Consider the following 16,205-nt stretch of genomic DNA (forward strand, 5'->3'; position numbering starts at 1 on the left):
TTTGTTGTCTCTCCTCCACCAGGTGTGCGCTGACATCAATGAGTGTGAAGACGGTAACAACGGCGGGTGCACTCTCCATTCTGAATGTATCAACACGATTGTGAGTATGAACAATATCTAAAAGGATTTTAGCATCAGGATTTTTAAAAAGTCCATATTTGTGTTTTATTTGGATTCATACTCTTTGTATAAAATCCAAAAAGAAACGTGCGTGCCGCCCTTTATAAAACCAGAACTATAGCACTGACATTGATAGGCTCTAACACAGTTACTAACGTTTACACATTGAAGGGTTGCATAAAATTGCTTATTTTAGGGGTCTTATGAATGTGGAGAATGCGAAGAAGGTTTCGTTGGTAACCAGACGTACGGTTGTGTTAAATACTGCGACGACAAAAAGACAGTATGTCACTCTAAGGCCAAGTGTGTCAGGAAACAGACCGGAGAAGACGGCTACCTGTGTGAGGTAAGGCTTCTAAAGCAGCCGTAATGGACCATTTTAAAATACACTATCACTAATTCATCAAGTTTTTGGCGTTCATTTTGGTAGCGTCTTTGAAATTCGCCAGTTTTGTTTCAAGACATAAACGATGATAATAAAAAAACATATTCGTTTACAATGAATAAATGAATAATTTATTTATAGTCATGTACCTAAGTAAGGCTTACAAGACTGTTTACAAACATATATTTCATCATATACTGTGAGCTATTTGCTTTTATTGACTTGTTGAACAATAACCATTCTAAAACTCATGAATCAATTACATTTAAACAATATGTTCAGGTAAATTTTTGGCGGTAGATGTCGCATGTATCACTTTTGCTGACCATAATTTGATTAATTCTCTACGTTTTTAGTGTGGAATTGGCTGGGCAGGCAATGGTGAAATCTGCGGAAGAGACAAAGATTTAGATAATAGACCAGATGAAGAACTGCCATGTCCTGAAAAAACGTGTAGAAAAGTAAGTCGGCGATTAAATGTTTTGAAATGGCATATAATTTTATAAATTCTGTATAAGGTAGTATTAAAGAAATCACACCGAAGACGTTCTTATAATGTGTATCTTCGACAAGCTCATCGATTCCATGAGATCTATCCATCTAAAACATCGTTTTAAGCTTTTATCATTTATAAATTGTTCAACTGCAGGATAACTGTCCAAATGTCCCAAATGGTGGCCAAACAGACTCCGACGGTGATGGTTTGGGGGATGCCTGTGATCCAGACATTGACAATGACGGAATACCAAACAGGCCGGTAAGTCAGTGAGAGAGAGAGAGAGAGAGAGAGAGAGAGAGAATTTCCTATTACTCAATAGTTTGCATTGACATAAAGATATCACTGTAAAGGTTCACAACCTGTTTTATGTACAACATGTATTAATAAACGATCGTAAATCAAACTGTCTGGGGTCTCAATGTCAGAGCAAAGTGTTCGACGTCAAATTTGTTTTCCCGTTCGGTGCGCTGTTCTTTCTTTCACTTGAGCTGGATCTTATACTGGTACTGCCGGTTCTCAACTCAAACGTTATGCCGCGGGTGAACGATTTTTTCTGGCAACAAAACACTGTAACGAAAGTCTTGCGATACTGTCTGTTTGTTGCGGCGTACAGGAAGAAATTAGCGGCGTAGTTACACACAAGAAAGAGATCCGCAATAACTCTTAGGATGCGGAACGACAGACTTGGCTCCACTTCGCTCCTTCCCTTAGACCAGTTGAAAGTATACCAGACGAACGAGGGCACCATGCAGATGAGAAACCAGATGTTAATGGACACTAACATTATGGTTATGCGTCGTTGCGTGTCAGCTCGTGACGGCATAAAGTTCTCGCGCTCTACCATGGATTGAACCTCTCTTTCTCGTCTGCTCAGTGCAATAATGAGAACAACAGAGAGAATAAGACATACCATCCAGGGAATGATAATGTTAAGAGCAAGTTTCACATTATAGTAGATCACTGCAAAGGACGTGCTTTTGTGTAATTCTGTATGCTCCGCTCTGGTCCCGTTGGCATCTTGGACAATTGTGACAGTTGCGAAATCCGGGGCATTCAGTGCCAGGGACAATGTGTAAGCCAAAGCGATCATTATGATTGCTCGCTGTGTCGTGCAAAATCCAGACGCTTTCATGGGCCAACACACGGCTATGTACCTGTAGAATGCGACTGCCATGACCAACCAATTGGAAACTGTCAAGAATACGTTTGCCATCATAAACCACGTATAGTAGTAAAGCTGCCAGAACAGAGACTGCCCCGCGACCTCTTCATATTCGGTGATGGGTTTCTCATGCGTTGATTTAAAATGCACGTAATACATGCAGACAATCAACAGCATCATTATATCGGCGATCGATAGGGCAATCAGGAAAAGATTGGTAGACGTGCGCATGTTTGGTCTCGAGAGCACGATTAAGTTGGCGACGTTTGTTGTCATGCCGACCACACAAATCAACGGAAACACGATTCCTTGAATGACAAAAACAAATCTTGTAAAAGCACTGTCTGAAGTAGAATTCCCGCTGTCCTGTGAGTCCACCTGGACGATGTCTTCTGTACTTTGTGTTTCTCTCAGTTGTCGCACAATTGTTCCATTCATCGGGACAGCCATGCCGTAAATAGTTGCAGATTTATTGAATGCGTCCTGCGCATGATTGAGCATGCCTGGTGTCTCGCCCGTGTTCTTGGAAACAGTTTCTTTGGCTGTCGATGAAACCAGGAGCATTATAAGCAATTTCAACTTGAAGGTCATAGGCATTATGGAACTGAAATTACAAATGATTTTCTGATGATGAAAATGGCATTTGAAATCGGAAAAGCGGCGTTAAACGTAAATGATAAGCCTTGGTACGTTGAGCAATGCCAGCTAAACCATAGTTGTTCCGTTATGGTATACTTACCAAGACAGATAGTAAGCCTTATACCACACAGCCCCCCGGTGTTCACAAAATGCTAGCCCCAGGCTGACAACTTTTGAAATGGGTCTACAAAATTTTCAAAACATTTCGGCGTCTGTTTAGAGTCTTACATGCAGCCCTGCGGTCCTTCAAATTTTACACTTAGCATGCCAGCACTAAAGAGCTTCAAATTGGTAAATATCTGAAGCTCACTAAAATTGTAAGCCTTCAAAAATAGGATAGCCCCCGGAAAATTATATTAGGCGCACAAGTTTATCGTCGGAAAATTACACTTCAGGGTGGTTTTCAGTTGATGAATTTCGGCGTGGATTCTGGCTCCCTAGACAATATCCAATTCATTCCTACACAGTTGCATACACTACTTCCTGTAGAGACTGATAAAACAGGTTATAAGAATGCTAAAACTACAATTTTAGAATACTATATATAAAAACTTATTACATTACTGATTACTTTCATGAAGTCGAATCGGGTAGCTCAAAGTGCATGTGATTAGTACGACTTGTATCTTGTTTTCTTAAAAATAAACACATCAATCCCCAAACCACTTGTTTCGTCAATCACCTACTAGGGCGCTCATACTCAAAGACACATTCTAATTAAATCTTACCCATAACCAATTATTGGCCTTCACATAAAACGTTCAGATAATATTTCAAACCTACAGTGATGTCATAGATGCACAGACTTCAACTATACACCTTGTCAACACTGACTCTATATAATAAGTTGAATGTTTATCTAACCGGTGGTAGATTTATTTAGTGTGACAAGGCATCACTCAAGGTCTTCCTTAGAACTGAATTTTCAGAAACGTATACAGAACTAATAAGAGCTTAATCTCTCTTGCTGAGAAACCCCAGTTTCCTTTTCATATCTATCTGTTCAAGGGATTGGGAAAAGGTAGGCGGCAACGCTCGTAATTGGGATAAATTTGATTTCTCGCTGGGCACTTACACAGGTAACACGCTACGATGCTATAGAATCACGTCTTTAGTATTCCAGGAAAATTTCGTAATGTTCTTACCTGACGTAAAAACTCATTTACCAGTTGGTTTTCTCTCAGTGGGACATTTACATGGATTCAAAAGCTGGATACCCAAGTAGATGCTTACCTAAGGAGGCAGTACATTTGTCTTCAAAGTAGGCGTTCCGTACAAAAGAAATCGGGTTATTTCTGCGAGGTATTTCTCACGTATACCAAATCGTTGTTTATTCACAAGCACAACTGCTACATACTGATCCCACTTTGAAATAAATATAATGGGAATTGTAAGCTTTAACCCATTATTTAAGAAAAAATAATGAAACTCTCTATCGTTTGAAAGATATGTTTATCTGCCTTATTTATCTGCCTAAATAATACTCACAAGTCACAGTCCAGTGTGTCCATGGTTTAAGCACTTTTTTCGCAAGTCAATAATTCAGTGTCCCCATTTATAAAACCTTTTTTAACATTCACCTATACATGTATCTCCCTGAATGATGATCTGTCCGAGGTTAAAGTGGCATAAGATAAAATGGCCATGTGGTAAATGTATTGAAGCATAATTATATTTTTCATTCTAGGGTAACATGATAGTTCAGTTTCATACAGAAAATTGAAACTTACAATCAAAGGGTGCAATATCTCATCGATTGATGCTGGAAACAATTTCTCTTTTGCCATGCTTGCATGCAAAGTTCACTTTAAGCTACACTTACCAGCCTCTCTCCATTGAAAAATGCGACCTTTAAACGATGTCTAACATTACGATCTGAAATATTCCGCTGTTATTTAAAAACCGTATTAAGGCATGAAGCCCTGCCTGTCTTTGTTTATGTGTCAACCTCCGTGACATATTCCCATTAAGCACAACTTTTTTGCTAGTCCAACAGATTGACAGAAGTTCAACGAACGAGATTGGCCTGTCGTTCTTTACATATGTACATTTTCTTTAGAATCTTACACCAGATGAGTACTTGCCTTGTGTTAACTCTCCGTTTTGCAAATCCCACTATCATTTTACACAGAATAATCAATAGGAAAATCACGAAATGAAGAGCACTCACGATTCAGAGAACAAATAAAGAACCTATTTTATACCAGGTGAAAGACGTGAAACGCGACCCAGAATTTTGCAACTCGTCATACGTAATGACTGACAGGAGCCAATTTCAAGACGATGTCAAATGTCTGTCACAACGGTAAGGCAGAATCCATAAAACGAAAGTGGCTATGTCGTCATTCTCGCCCAAAGCCATCAAAGAGCCGTGGCTTGGTTGCCTTATCAGGTTTCTTCTAATATAACAGATGGCCTTTTCGCTCTCATGAGAACACTGGCAACAAGGTTAGCAAAAGCAACAGGCGTTAAAACAAACTGATAAAAACTCACAGAAAATAAATAATAGGTTTGGGAGGTCACGAGCACTCTTACTTGGGCCAAATGTTAAATTTCCAAGCAACCCAGAACAAGGTGAGGATCTGAATGGTGAGGCGCCAGTGCAAGGTTACCCTGTAAAGTATAATTGTTAAAACGTGTCTTTAAGCACGCATATTTGCCTTGTGCTGTGATAAACTTTTCAAACTCCAATATGCTCTTGTCACTTTCAGTTAAGGTGATTTTGATATACGTTCATGAATGTGTGTTGTGATGCTGTAAGGGGTGCTGGGGAGGGTCGAAGTCCAGTAATCTTTTTGTATGTATTTCAAAGATGTGCTTTTAGTCAGCGGACGGTCATATCTAAGCTATTTGTGCAATTTCTGAAAATTTTCGGTTTAGTTTTGGTCCTCACTTTGGAATACGTGTAGATAAAATAAAATATCAGAAAACCCAATGCGATTATTAAAATACGTCTGAGCGGGCAATCTGTCGTCGCTGAACGAATTTAATTAAATTGGACGCCTTTTTTATTTTCCAAAGATCGATTTCATTAGCAAAAGCAACACACAGTAGTTATATCATATACAAAGACGACTTTTTTGATGGATTGCGGGAATAAAAGTCTAGGGAGCCAGAGACTTTTCTTTGCGCGATAACTTGTATTCTCTACCACAGCATCTTTATCAATATAAATAAGCCCTATATTTTAATATAGCACCGATTTTGTCATGAATTATCTCTTAAGACGCTGTCAAACCTAGCGTATAGCAAGTACGTATGAGAAAAAAATGTCCATACGTAGACAAGCACAAAGGCTCCCTTAGACTTACGTCGCATACCCCTGTACGACTCGAGTACGCAGGCGAACGTTGGGAAGGAGTTCAAAATTTGTTTTGAACATGTTCAAAAACAATTTCATACGCTGCTTGTCTTCATTTTAATACGATGGAAACACGTTTTTTTGCTCAAAGCTGTGAGTACAAACGATTTTACATACGATAATCATGCGTACCTCTTTACGCTAGGTGTGACAGAGCTTTTACAATCTAGTCTAATTGTTCAATTATTTGAATATAAAAGTTGAATTTTGCCGAAATTTTACAGGACAATTGCCCACTTCATTATAACCCTGGACAAGAGGAGACACACGACAAAGACAACAAGGGTGATCCTTGTGACAACTGCCCGCTAACAGCTAACACGGACCAAGGGGATGCAGACAAGGATGGGCAAGGAGACGCATGTGATCCGGATGCTGACAACGACGGTAGGTTTCAATCTGCATGGGGCTTTTACGCAAATAAACACGCACATGCACGCACGCACGCACACACTGTTATGTCAGTATTATTATTGGGGATTTGTATCCGATTCCTCGAAAAGGTTTAGGCCTGTGTTGAACATAAACCTGTCCATAAAGCTCGATGCAGATTTTTGGAAAAGAGTGCTTTCATTCACGCTCAGTGAGTCGGTCTTGTCTTTACTAGCAAAAGATTGATTTATACTGTAGATCCTTAAGATAAACAGCTTTTTCTAGTCGACCTATGGCATATATAAATTCGGGCTTAATTCCGTTTTATCACATTTACTCACCTTTGCTAAGTTGGACGCCAGAATATGGACAGTCTCGGTGACCGTGTTCGAAAATATGCTCGTTTTAAGTGAAGCAGCTAGCGAAAAGATCCGCCACGAGGGTCAAGTATAAGGATTCCTCAAAGAGCAACACTTTACAGGTCTCCTACGTTATCTCACACAGTTTTCTTTATACCATTAGATTGATATGAACATAGATGTTTAAGTAGATTAGTATCAACGTGCACTAAAAAAAGAGCAAAAACGAACAAAAACACCCGCTAGATATGAGAACTCGATGTGAAAATGTAAGTCAAATCCTTTGCGATTTAACAAGATTCCCGGTAAATGTATTTGATGTAATTGCTTACATTATCTGATCATGCTCTTAACCATAAGTATTGCCTCTGTCGTCAATTCAAAAATTCACTGCAGCAGAATCCATTATTTTACATATATACGTATGTCGTACTGTAACAGCCATATATAGCGCCAAAATTCTAAGGTAATCATTGTGTGAACATTAAATAAAACAGTAAGATAATTTGACACGTTTTTCATCTTATCCCATTTTGTCTATTTTCAACGTTAACTTCACTATAAATGATCTGAACTTAACAGAGGCACTGTGTGAAGTACGTTAAATTGACCAAACTTACGTAGTTAGCTGAGCAGACTGATCTTATCCTGCTTTCTTCCCGTGGCTGTGCTCTGATGACATCAACTGATAGAAGATCCCCAGTGATCCTCTCTTTTATAAGCGATTGGCACCCAAGCGTTATCAATCCTAGCTTATAGCAGGTAGCGCAGAGTTCTGATCGCTTGCGTCGGAAGTTCCTGCGACGCAGAGAGACGCGTAAATGCAAGGTGTTTCATCAACCAGTTTGTCTTCACAGTAATAAACTACTCGCAAAGCCCGCGTTAATAGTCCTGGCTGCTTATAAATCGAAGATTGTTGATAGCACACGGGTCCAAGATGATTTGTCATCTTGACACTTGCACAAGTCGAAGGTCTTATGTTCATGGGCCATATCTCCACCGGCTTTAAATGAAGTGTCTGCACGGGCCAGCGATACCAAGACCCCTTTCTGAGAAGGTCTGGTATCACACGGGACATCCCACCTATCTCAGATAAATGTATGTCCTGTTTTGACATTTTACCTAGAGTTAGTGCAGGCATGGACAACGTGGATTTGGCCTAAATGCCTATTTGCTGGAAGAGAATGTCCTCTGATAGGCGCCCCCATGTGCCCGTGGAGTTTGCCAGCGTTTTCGATCATGAGCGAGAATGAGTTATCATTGCTAGAAAATTTGACAAGTGTGTAATTATTTCTTCAGTTGAGTGACGATGTTTATCCAGTCGTAAACACATACCCCTGTGCTGTCACTAAAACAGTTGGCTTCGATTTCAGTGGATGTTTCTGTTGCCATGGACGCTTTGTACCGGATTGTGTCCTCTCCGGAACGCGGGGTAATTTTTAAACAATTTGAATGAACTTAACTGTGTTACTTCTGTATATCCAGGTCAAGCTTAAATCATAATAACATTCTCTCTCTTAAAACCAGGCGACCACGAAGAAACTGTATACAAATGACCAAAACCAAACCATTATAAATGGGGATGTCTTCATTTTATCATCTCTCTGATTTCACTTTCACGCCTTTTGATCACATTTCCACCCCCTTAAACTCTTTTCTTTCACAAATAGATAGACCAGATATTCGCATATTCATAAGGGTCTTAAACGGTTAGACCTTTGCAAAATAATTTTTAGTTACCATGTGCATACGAGGTGCCAAAGACTAAAAAAACGTCTTAACAAATTTAGAAAACTTAGTTGTTTAATGTTAAGAATGCATATTTCTCTTTTTAAAGTTCAGTGTATTTAATTCATTTATTTATTTATTTTATCATTTGGTGATACCTCCTGATCACCTGTGTCTAGCCATGTCGTCATTGTCGTTTTCTGACAAATTTGTTCACCCTGCCAAACCGTTTTTTTGTTTTATGTCATATTTACTGGGTGGCTGCGTTGGGAAAAGATTTAGTTAAAGTACGCAAATCGGCCGTTTTTTCAATCGTTCCTTCTCTGACTGCCAAAGCATATTTCAATTTCTATGCGTTTTGTTTTAAATTCACTGAGAGGTTTTGTTTGGTAAACTGCAAGTGAAGTTCGAATAGCCGCATGATCGGACGTGAAGTTAAAAGCCCAAAGTTGCTCTCACTATTTGAGTAGATCAATATTTTGTATTGGAGTAATATGCAAACTAACCGAGACTTGTTTTGGAAGGTGGGTTTACACATCACCATATTTATACTGAAGTAGACCAAATTTACAATGTTTACTAGAATGTGCATGTTGCATAAAGATAGGGTAACCTGAATTAGGCCTACCGTTTGTTTTATTGTCTGTACATTTGCTGACATTGCTTTTAAGGTAACTCTTAGGACCAAATAATCAGTTGAGGGAAACAAACTTTTCTTAAAGAGAAACACGTGGAATTGCCCCATTCATCAACATTTGCGGCTGATTATTTTATTATTCCCAAGTGTCGCCTCATATTGCTGATCTGCATACCAGTCATTACATTAAAAAATACTCAATTAGGCCTAAATCACGACGCGTGCTGTTAAATTAAAGAACATGTTACTAACAGAGAGGGTTAACATGGTCTCTTTTTTTCATCAAGGTATCCCTAATGAACCAGATAACTGTTGGCTGACTCCCAACACTGACCAAGTGGACACTGACGGTGATGGTATCGGGGACGCTTGTGATAACTGCCCAACGGTCAAAAACCCAGAACAGGTAGGTCTGCCGTCATAATCACGACCCCTTCCAAATGGGGACCTCAGTTGCTGATTTGATTCGAGACTGACGTCATGGGAAGAAGACTAAGGTAGAGTCCCCACACCTCGCCCCAACCCCACTCTCCACCGAAGCCGATATTTTTTTTTATGTCTATTTTTTTTTTAATGTCTACCCCTCTTCCGACTCAAAAACAACAACCTGTGCGGCTGCAATGTCAAATCGGATGCAACGTGTTATTTCTAGAATAACGTCTGGAAACGAATCTAATGTAGGCCTACTGTTGTCTGCTGGGATGATCAAGATGAGTCAACAGAACACTTACATTAGAAGTCAGCTAGAATAAGTCGTTGTGGTTTTACACAGTACATGCTAGGTGGAATGTACTACTGAAACCTGGTACATAATTTTACACATGGGCTGCCTTTTACGTCTTCCAAATAACAAAAATTTAAGCAAGATCAATAATGACAGGACCTGACGGCCTTTCTTCCGCTGATATAACAACGAGCACCGCTATGTCGTGATCTTCAGTGCTTAGGGCCTATATCTAACGTCCGGGTTTTTTTTTTTTTTTTTTTTTTTTTTGCTTCGAAGTGTCGAAATGTTTAGCATGGTTTACATTTTAATCCATGTATATTATTTGAGGAGCATACGCAATAATATATCTTATGTCAATTGAATGAACTGACTGCGTGAAACACGCCTAAAAAGCAGTATCCTCTTTTGCCTAATTGAGAAGAGGCGTCATATCAAACCACCCTAAATTCAAATTACTTTTAAAACCTACTTTTATCACCTGCTAAACAAGCGAAAAATTGCAAAAATAAACATCAACCACTATGCTAAACCTAGAATTAGAGATAGAATAGCGCACATCGAAAGCCAGTCATTTTGTCATGCGATAACTGGTACGGACGTGTGTTTAATACAATTTTGACAAGTGTGTTAAAAATAATATTAAATTTTTCCGCCAGTTACGTCTCAATTTTTCTACCTTCCAGAAAGACAAGGACAGCGACCAGGTGGGCGATGCCTGCGACAACAATGAGGACAGGTGAGCTGTTTAGTTATGTACATTGTGGGAAATAATCAAACAAACAAACAAACAAAAAAAAAACATTCCAAATAATTTTAAAAAATTTGTTCATTACTGAACCATGAAGATGGTATATCTGGCACTAAATTTCAAGAACTGATACCATGCATATATATATATATATATATATATATATATATATATATATATATATATAAAATGCTATTTTAGTAACGCCTTTGCATATTCCAAATGGCATTTAGTATGTAAACCCCCTAATATTTACATCATATTTGACTTTTACCGCGAATTTTTAACAGGGACCGGGACGGCATTCAAGATAGCAATGACAACTGCCCCGACGTGCCAAACGCAGATCAAACAGATTCTGATAAAGATGGAATAGGTAAACGAGCTGAGATACAGAAAATTTCGAAATTTCACTTTAGCATCACTCTATTGTACATGATAGCTAGTCACAGTTTAGAAGAATGTAGTGGAAACATAAGTTTCAATCTCACAAATGGCTGTGTCTGTTCGTTTGAGGTTTGGGGAAATCTATCTCAATCTTTGGAATCTCAAGAGAAATTTATAAGAATTCACATATGGAATTATGCAAGAGAAATGGTATAGTAGCGAAAGTAGAAAAAGATTTATGAAACAAAGGAAATATATATGACATTTATGAGAATAAATAGTCTTACAATACTCTCATAAAGCTGAATTCGAAATAGCATTGCCAAAAATTGCGCAATAATTTAAAAGTTAATTCTGAAATTTGGCTGAAAAAAAAAGGCGAACATGACTGTTGCTGGGAACATGATATCTTGACCAGTAATGAAAAAAAGATAAAAAATGTATTGTATAATTTCAGAATTAGTACTTCAGATACAGCTATAGGCTACTTAGTGTCTAAAATGTTATTAAACAGAGTCGGTCTTACCACATTTATGAACGTTTTGTAGGCTTCCCGGTCATTCAAATTGACGTCAATCTCTTCTATTTCCTAGCCTGAGATGAAATCACGCTGTTATGAAATCGTACAAATGGCGCGTGTTTACAACTTGTTTTCTGTTTTTCTTCAGGTGACATATGTGATGATGATGATGATAATGACGGCGTCCCTGATGTGGAAGACAACTGTCGACTGACCCCCAACCCCGACCAGCTTGATGAAGTAGAAGGTGAGTGTCTGAGGGTGGACGCCTGTCTGTGCTTTTCCTTTGATTGTGGTGTTTGCGTGTGCGCTTTACGGCTATTTTATCCAATTTTAAATCCAATTATGGGCTATTTTGAGCCCACGTGTAGATATGTTGACTTTAGTGAACAAGAGAAATACATTGTAGATATCGCATAAGAAGAACAGAAAAATTTAGAATATTTGCCTCCCACACTATTCTTGCCAGTAACTGACGTATGTCAAAGATATGATAAAGCAAGTATTAATCGTTCAGCATACCAACGATCATCTGTATACTCGCAGAGCACTATCTGTTCGAAGCAGACAGTTTCATTCAACTTACCTGAGCAATTATGCAGCAGAGTACTGGTACTTGTTGTAATACCTGACAACGTTACCGACTTATAAGATACCCCCAGTCTTAGAGCACCAGTAATAAACACGTTTGCCGCTGAACCTGAATAGGAGCATTCAGTGTTACCTGTTCTACCAGGATCTTCGTAGTTTTAATATATTACGATGTGGAATTCACACACTCCGTAGGTTCTCATTTTCTGAATCAATCATGCGCTAACCTTTAATGAAGAAATAATCATCATATTTTCTGAAAATGTTAAGTGTTTTTTTCACCTTGCAAGGCTTCTCCAGCTTGCTTTTCCTTCGTTAAGAAATGCCGTCATTTACTACTTTTCGCCACGCTCAGCAACGTACTACGGATCAATGAACGTATTGCTAATTAGTTAATGTAACAAGGTCGGTCGATTGGCGCGTGGTTACTGACCTCCAAATAATTCAGGTTATCTTTGGGGAAAATGTAATTGATAACAGTGGTTTAGTTGTGTTTTATGCGTGCAATCTGCAGGATTCTTGACGCTTAGAAATACCGTTTAACCAAGCTGTTCCATGACGTCACCAAGCAAGGTGTTTTATTTTGTCAAAGCCCACTCCACTCCTCCCCCCCCCCCCCCCCCCCACCTACTGCCCAACTATCAAAAATATCAGTGCAGTAGTTCACGCATAAAGGTTACTATCCCTCAGAAGCATGTGATAATTTTGTATTGTTTGAAAATAGTCACATATCCAATTTGCTGTTGAGGGATAAAGCGTCTATTTCATCAGAGTGAAGGGAGAGAAGGGCGTAGTCGGTTTTCAGGATAGGTGAATAATGAGCTGTTCTGTTTAAAGAAATAAAAAATGTCAGTAAAAGTTTGCTCCCATTGACTCAACTTATATCGCGTGTTATTAATTGAGAAAAGAGCATGTCTGCAAGAAATTGGCATGCCATGTTTTAATGACCACGGTTAAAAGCTTGCGCTAAGTAGCATAGTCCCGAGACAAGGTGTTTAATTGGAATGATTATGACAGCCTGCGTAGTACACTTCGCTATCAGCCAGTGTACAGTTCAATATATATTGGGAGGGAGCCTTTCTATGCGTACATGTGTTTCAATCATTTGTATTATGGCATGCCTATTTCTTGTAGATATGCACTTTTCTAAACTAATCACCCTTTTGTGTTATTGTTTAGGTCCCTTGCAATGTTACAAAACATGCCACTGCTACCAACTTTAGACAGCGTGGTTAGGACTTATTGCCTAACTTTCTCTCAGTGACAAACGTGCACAGCACAACGTACTACCATGCTATGTTTATCCAACTCCCAACAGTGTGCTTCACCGGGGGAAAAAAGACACACAGAATTACAAAAAAAGTGTCCTATAAGAAATACAACCCAACGCCCCTTTCCCACGTGCATCACGGTAAAAACTCTTGATTTGACATTTACAGTATTCGACACATTTGCGACACGTTACATGCAGTTACTGTCTACCAGAGGCCAGCTGGGTAATGACGTCATTTCTGACATGCTGTAAAATATCTGATAATACAAAATAGTGTAAAGAATTAGCCAGAAAAAAATATCCATGAATATTTGTGAAAGCAGTCTCGCTGTGGTCTTGGTAGAGGGTGACATGTATAATTCATAGGGGTCTTTGAGGTCCGCTTACACATGGATTGGTTACTGCAAAATAATCGTGCAGAGACATTAGTCTGTTCTTCTATTTAATATTATATACTATCCCTGGCCATGAGCATTCTCAACCACAGTAGACTACTATCACGTGTGGATCCTTTATGTATTTTGCCCATGGACACAATGTTGAATCCATTACAAGTTAGACTGGAAGGTGACGTAAAATCCTTTTGACGACAACAGAGGTGGGGGAGGGGCGGCTTACTTAAAATCCATATTAGGATGATACGATTCAGGGCTGGGCCCCTGAGAACGCGTGTTTTAATAGCGCCCCCACCTTGATGAAATACACAAGATGAATAAATTATACAGGGTTGCTACTTAATATGGAATATTTTTATCATTTTTACTTTTGAGTGCTGATTAAGTTTTATTTGGCTTGATTCATCAAAAAAGTATGTCACTGAGTGATAAAAACATCCAGTCTTCTGTTGTGAGATATTTTGGTCGATGATATTAAATCTGACATAAGATGCCATTCAAAAGAAAGGGACACCCCCAGAAAACCATATCAACAGTTTGTTGTCAGTTTTAACTTTAAGCTAAGATATTGAAGAAATTTATAGCCTCCGGACAGTTGTATGTTACACAGTCAAAGAACTCACTACAGTAAATCATGAAAAGTCAGTAATTGCGGGTATGACCTCCAGCAGCCGCTTGCAGCGCCCTCATCCTATATGGCATACCCTGTGACACGTTTTTTAGAGTTTGGATGGGGATATCATTCCACGCAGTGATATTTGCCTGTTGCAGTTCATTGCTATTTACTGGCCGATGACCATGGCTATTAATTCTGTGAGTTACTTTTGCCCAAAGAGTTTTAATTGGGTTCATATCTGGCAAGTTTGCAGTCCAGGGCAGTTGCTGAACCCATTGGTTTTGAAGAAAAACAGTGATTCTGTGGGCTCGATGTGGGGTTGCGCAGTCGTCTTGGTACACAAATTTGTTCCTGAAGATGACTCTTACCAATCGAAGCATTGTTAGCTGTAGAATGTCTCTGTAGGAATCCTGTATGAGGTTGCCTCCTAGAAAAACCAACTGGTTCTGGGCACTGACATGAAATACTCTCCAAACAGAGATGTTACCACCCCATGCTTGCACCCTAGGCAGTACACAATCATTGTGTTATGCCTCTCGTACACGTCGGTGGACACGGATTCGACCAACAACCCTAAAAAATCCATTTCTAGCCTCATCACCGAAAACAACGTGATTCCAGTGGTTTGGCTGCAAACGCACGTGGTCCCCAGCCCATTGCAGACGTCGCTGTATATGATCTGCTGTTAACAGTGGTTTCAGTACTGGTGTTCGTGTAAAATAACCGGCTTGCAGTAATCTCTTGTTCACGAGGGACCTTGAAATGGGCATTTGAATGACATTCTGCCACTCTTTTCTGAGAACACTGGTTGTCTTTGTACGACTATCACGGCGCACTCTAAGGAGAAGGCGATCCTGTCTTCTTGGTGTGATACGCGGACACCCTGGTCGAGGTATTGGAGTAGGTGCCCCTGTTGTAGCATTTCTTTGGAGGACTTTACTAACGGTTCCTGATAAATGTTGCATTGCCTGGCAATGGCTGTCCGTTTCTGGCCATTTTCTCTGAAAGCAAGAATCCCACAGCAGGCTGCGTTGCATAGCTGTCGAACCATATCTTCTCTAAGGTACCTGTCAAGTTTCAGAGCGATCCCTTTGTTGCTTTTCTAAATACACTCCAAAGATTCGCCAAACCCATGCGTTTTTATACACGGGCAGAAATTGCTGAAAACACCACCCCTCACATTTCTGACCACAGAACATGCAACTGCATGCATCAGTTGTTTCGAGAGTTGTGTGGTAATTAGGTAACACACCTGGCTACACATGGAGTGACACCTCAGCTTTTAATTTAAAATAGTTATAGAGAAAATAAACATTTTGTAGAAAATTTACTCGCCAAAATATAATATTCCATATTAAGTGGTAACCCTGTAGAAAACCTCTCGAGTTCCTCACCTAAGTTATGTAGGGTGGTTAAATATCTTTATGTTAAGTATTCCAGGAAACAGCTGATAGAGAGGAAGTAATGAATTCGGTTTAGGCGTCTTGACTCATGTCGAATATCAAATAAAAACCTTGCAGTGCGGAGAGTATTCTTAGTTAAAGGTAAACTGGAGGAGGACAGCTTGCACTTTTTGGTTAACATTGTATTAAAGTCCCAGAAAAACGGAGGGAATTTCGACGACTATCACTTGTTAGTGTTGGTGTTAACAAAGGTGTACCTTGGTAAAAGTAGGCCTTCTTGACC

General features: G+C 39.4%; 2 protein-coding genes across 6 annotated transcripts in view; one reads left to right on the forward strand and one right to left on the reverse strand.

Annotated features, from left to right (window-relative positions):
* Positions 1–16,205, forward strand: part of LOC106176557 (uncharacterized) — a 36,356-nt gene that overhangs the window by 16,301 nt on the left and 3,850 nt on the right. For all 5 annotated transcript variants that reach the window (XM_013558991.2, XM_087005549.1, XM_087005547.1 and 2 more), the window contains 9 exons: positions 23–100; positions 317–466; positions 862–966; positions 1,155–1,262; positions 6,391–6,553; positions 9,550–9,668; positions 10,673–10,725; positions 11,028–11,113; positions 11,793–11,891. In XM_013558991.2, coding sequence (XP_013414445.2) covers positions 23–100; positions 317–466; positions 862–966; positions 1,155–1,262; positions 6,391–6,553; positions 9,550–9,668; positions 10,673–10,725; positions 11,028–11,113; positions 11,793–11,891 — 961 coding nt within the window. The remainder of the gene's footprint in view (positions 1–22; positions 101–316; positions 467–861; positions 967–1,154; positions 1,263–6,390; positions 6,554–9,549; positions 9,669–10,672; positions 10,726–11,027; positions 11,114–11,792; positions 11,892–16,205) is intronic.
* On the reverse strand, positions 1,256–7,788 carry LOC106176518 (putative G protein-coupled receptor B0563.6). Its single transcript, XM_087005569.1, has 2 exons — positions 7,518–7,788; positions 1,256–2,770 (listed from the first exon to the last, which is right to left on the reverse strand). Exon 2 carries the CDS (start codon positions 2,761–2,763, stop codon positions 1,426–1,428), a length of 1,338 nt encoding a protein of 445 aa, XP_086861695.1. The 5' UTR covers positions 2,764–2,770; positions 7,518–7,788; the 3' UTR covers positions 1,256–1,425.

This window comes from Lingula anatina, chromosome 1 (assembly GCF_051362555.1).
Source record: "Lingula anatina isolate TDL-2025a chromosome 1, LinAna3.0, whole genome shotgun sequence".
NCBI lineage: Eukaryota > Metazoa > Brachiopoda > Lingulata > Lingulida > Lingulidae > Lingula > Lingula anatina.

Bases quoted from the DNA above. Each gene is read 5' to 3' on its own strand.
- LOC106176518 (XM_087005569.1), bottom strand. From the start codon at position 2,763: ATGCCTATGACCTTCAAGTTGAAATTGCTTATAATGCTCCTGGTTTCA.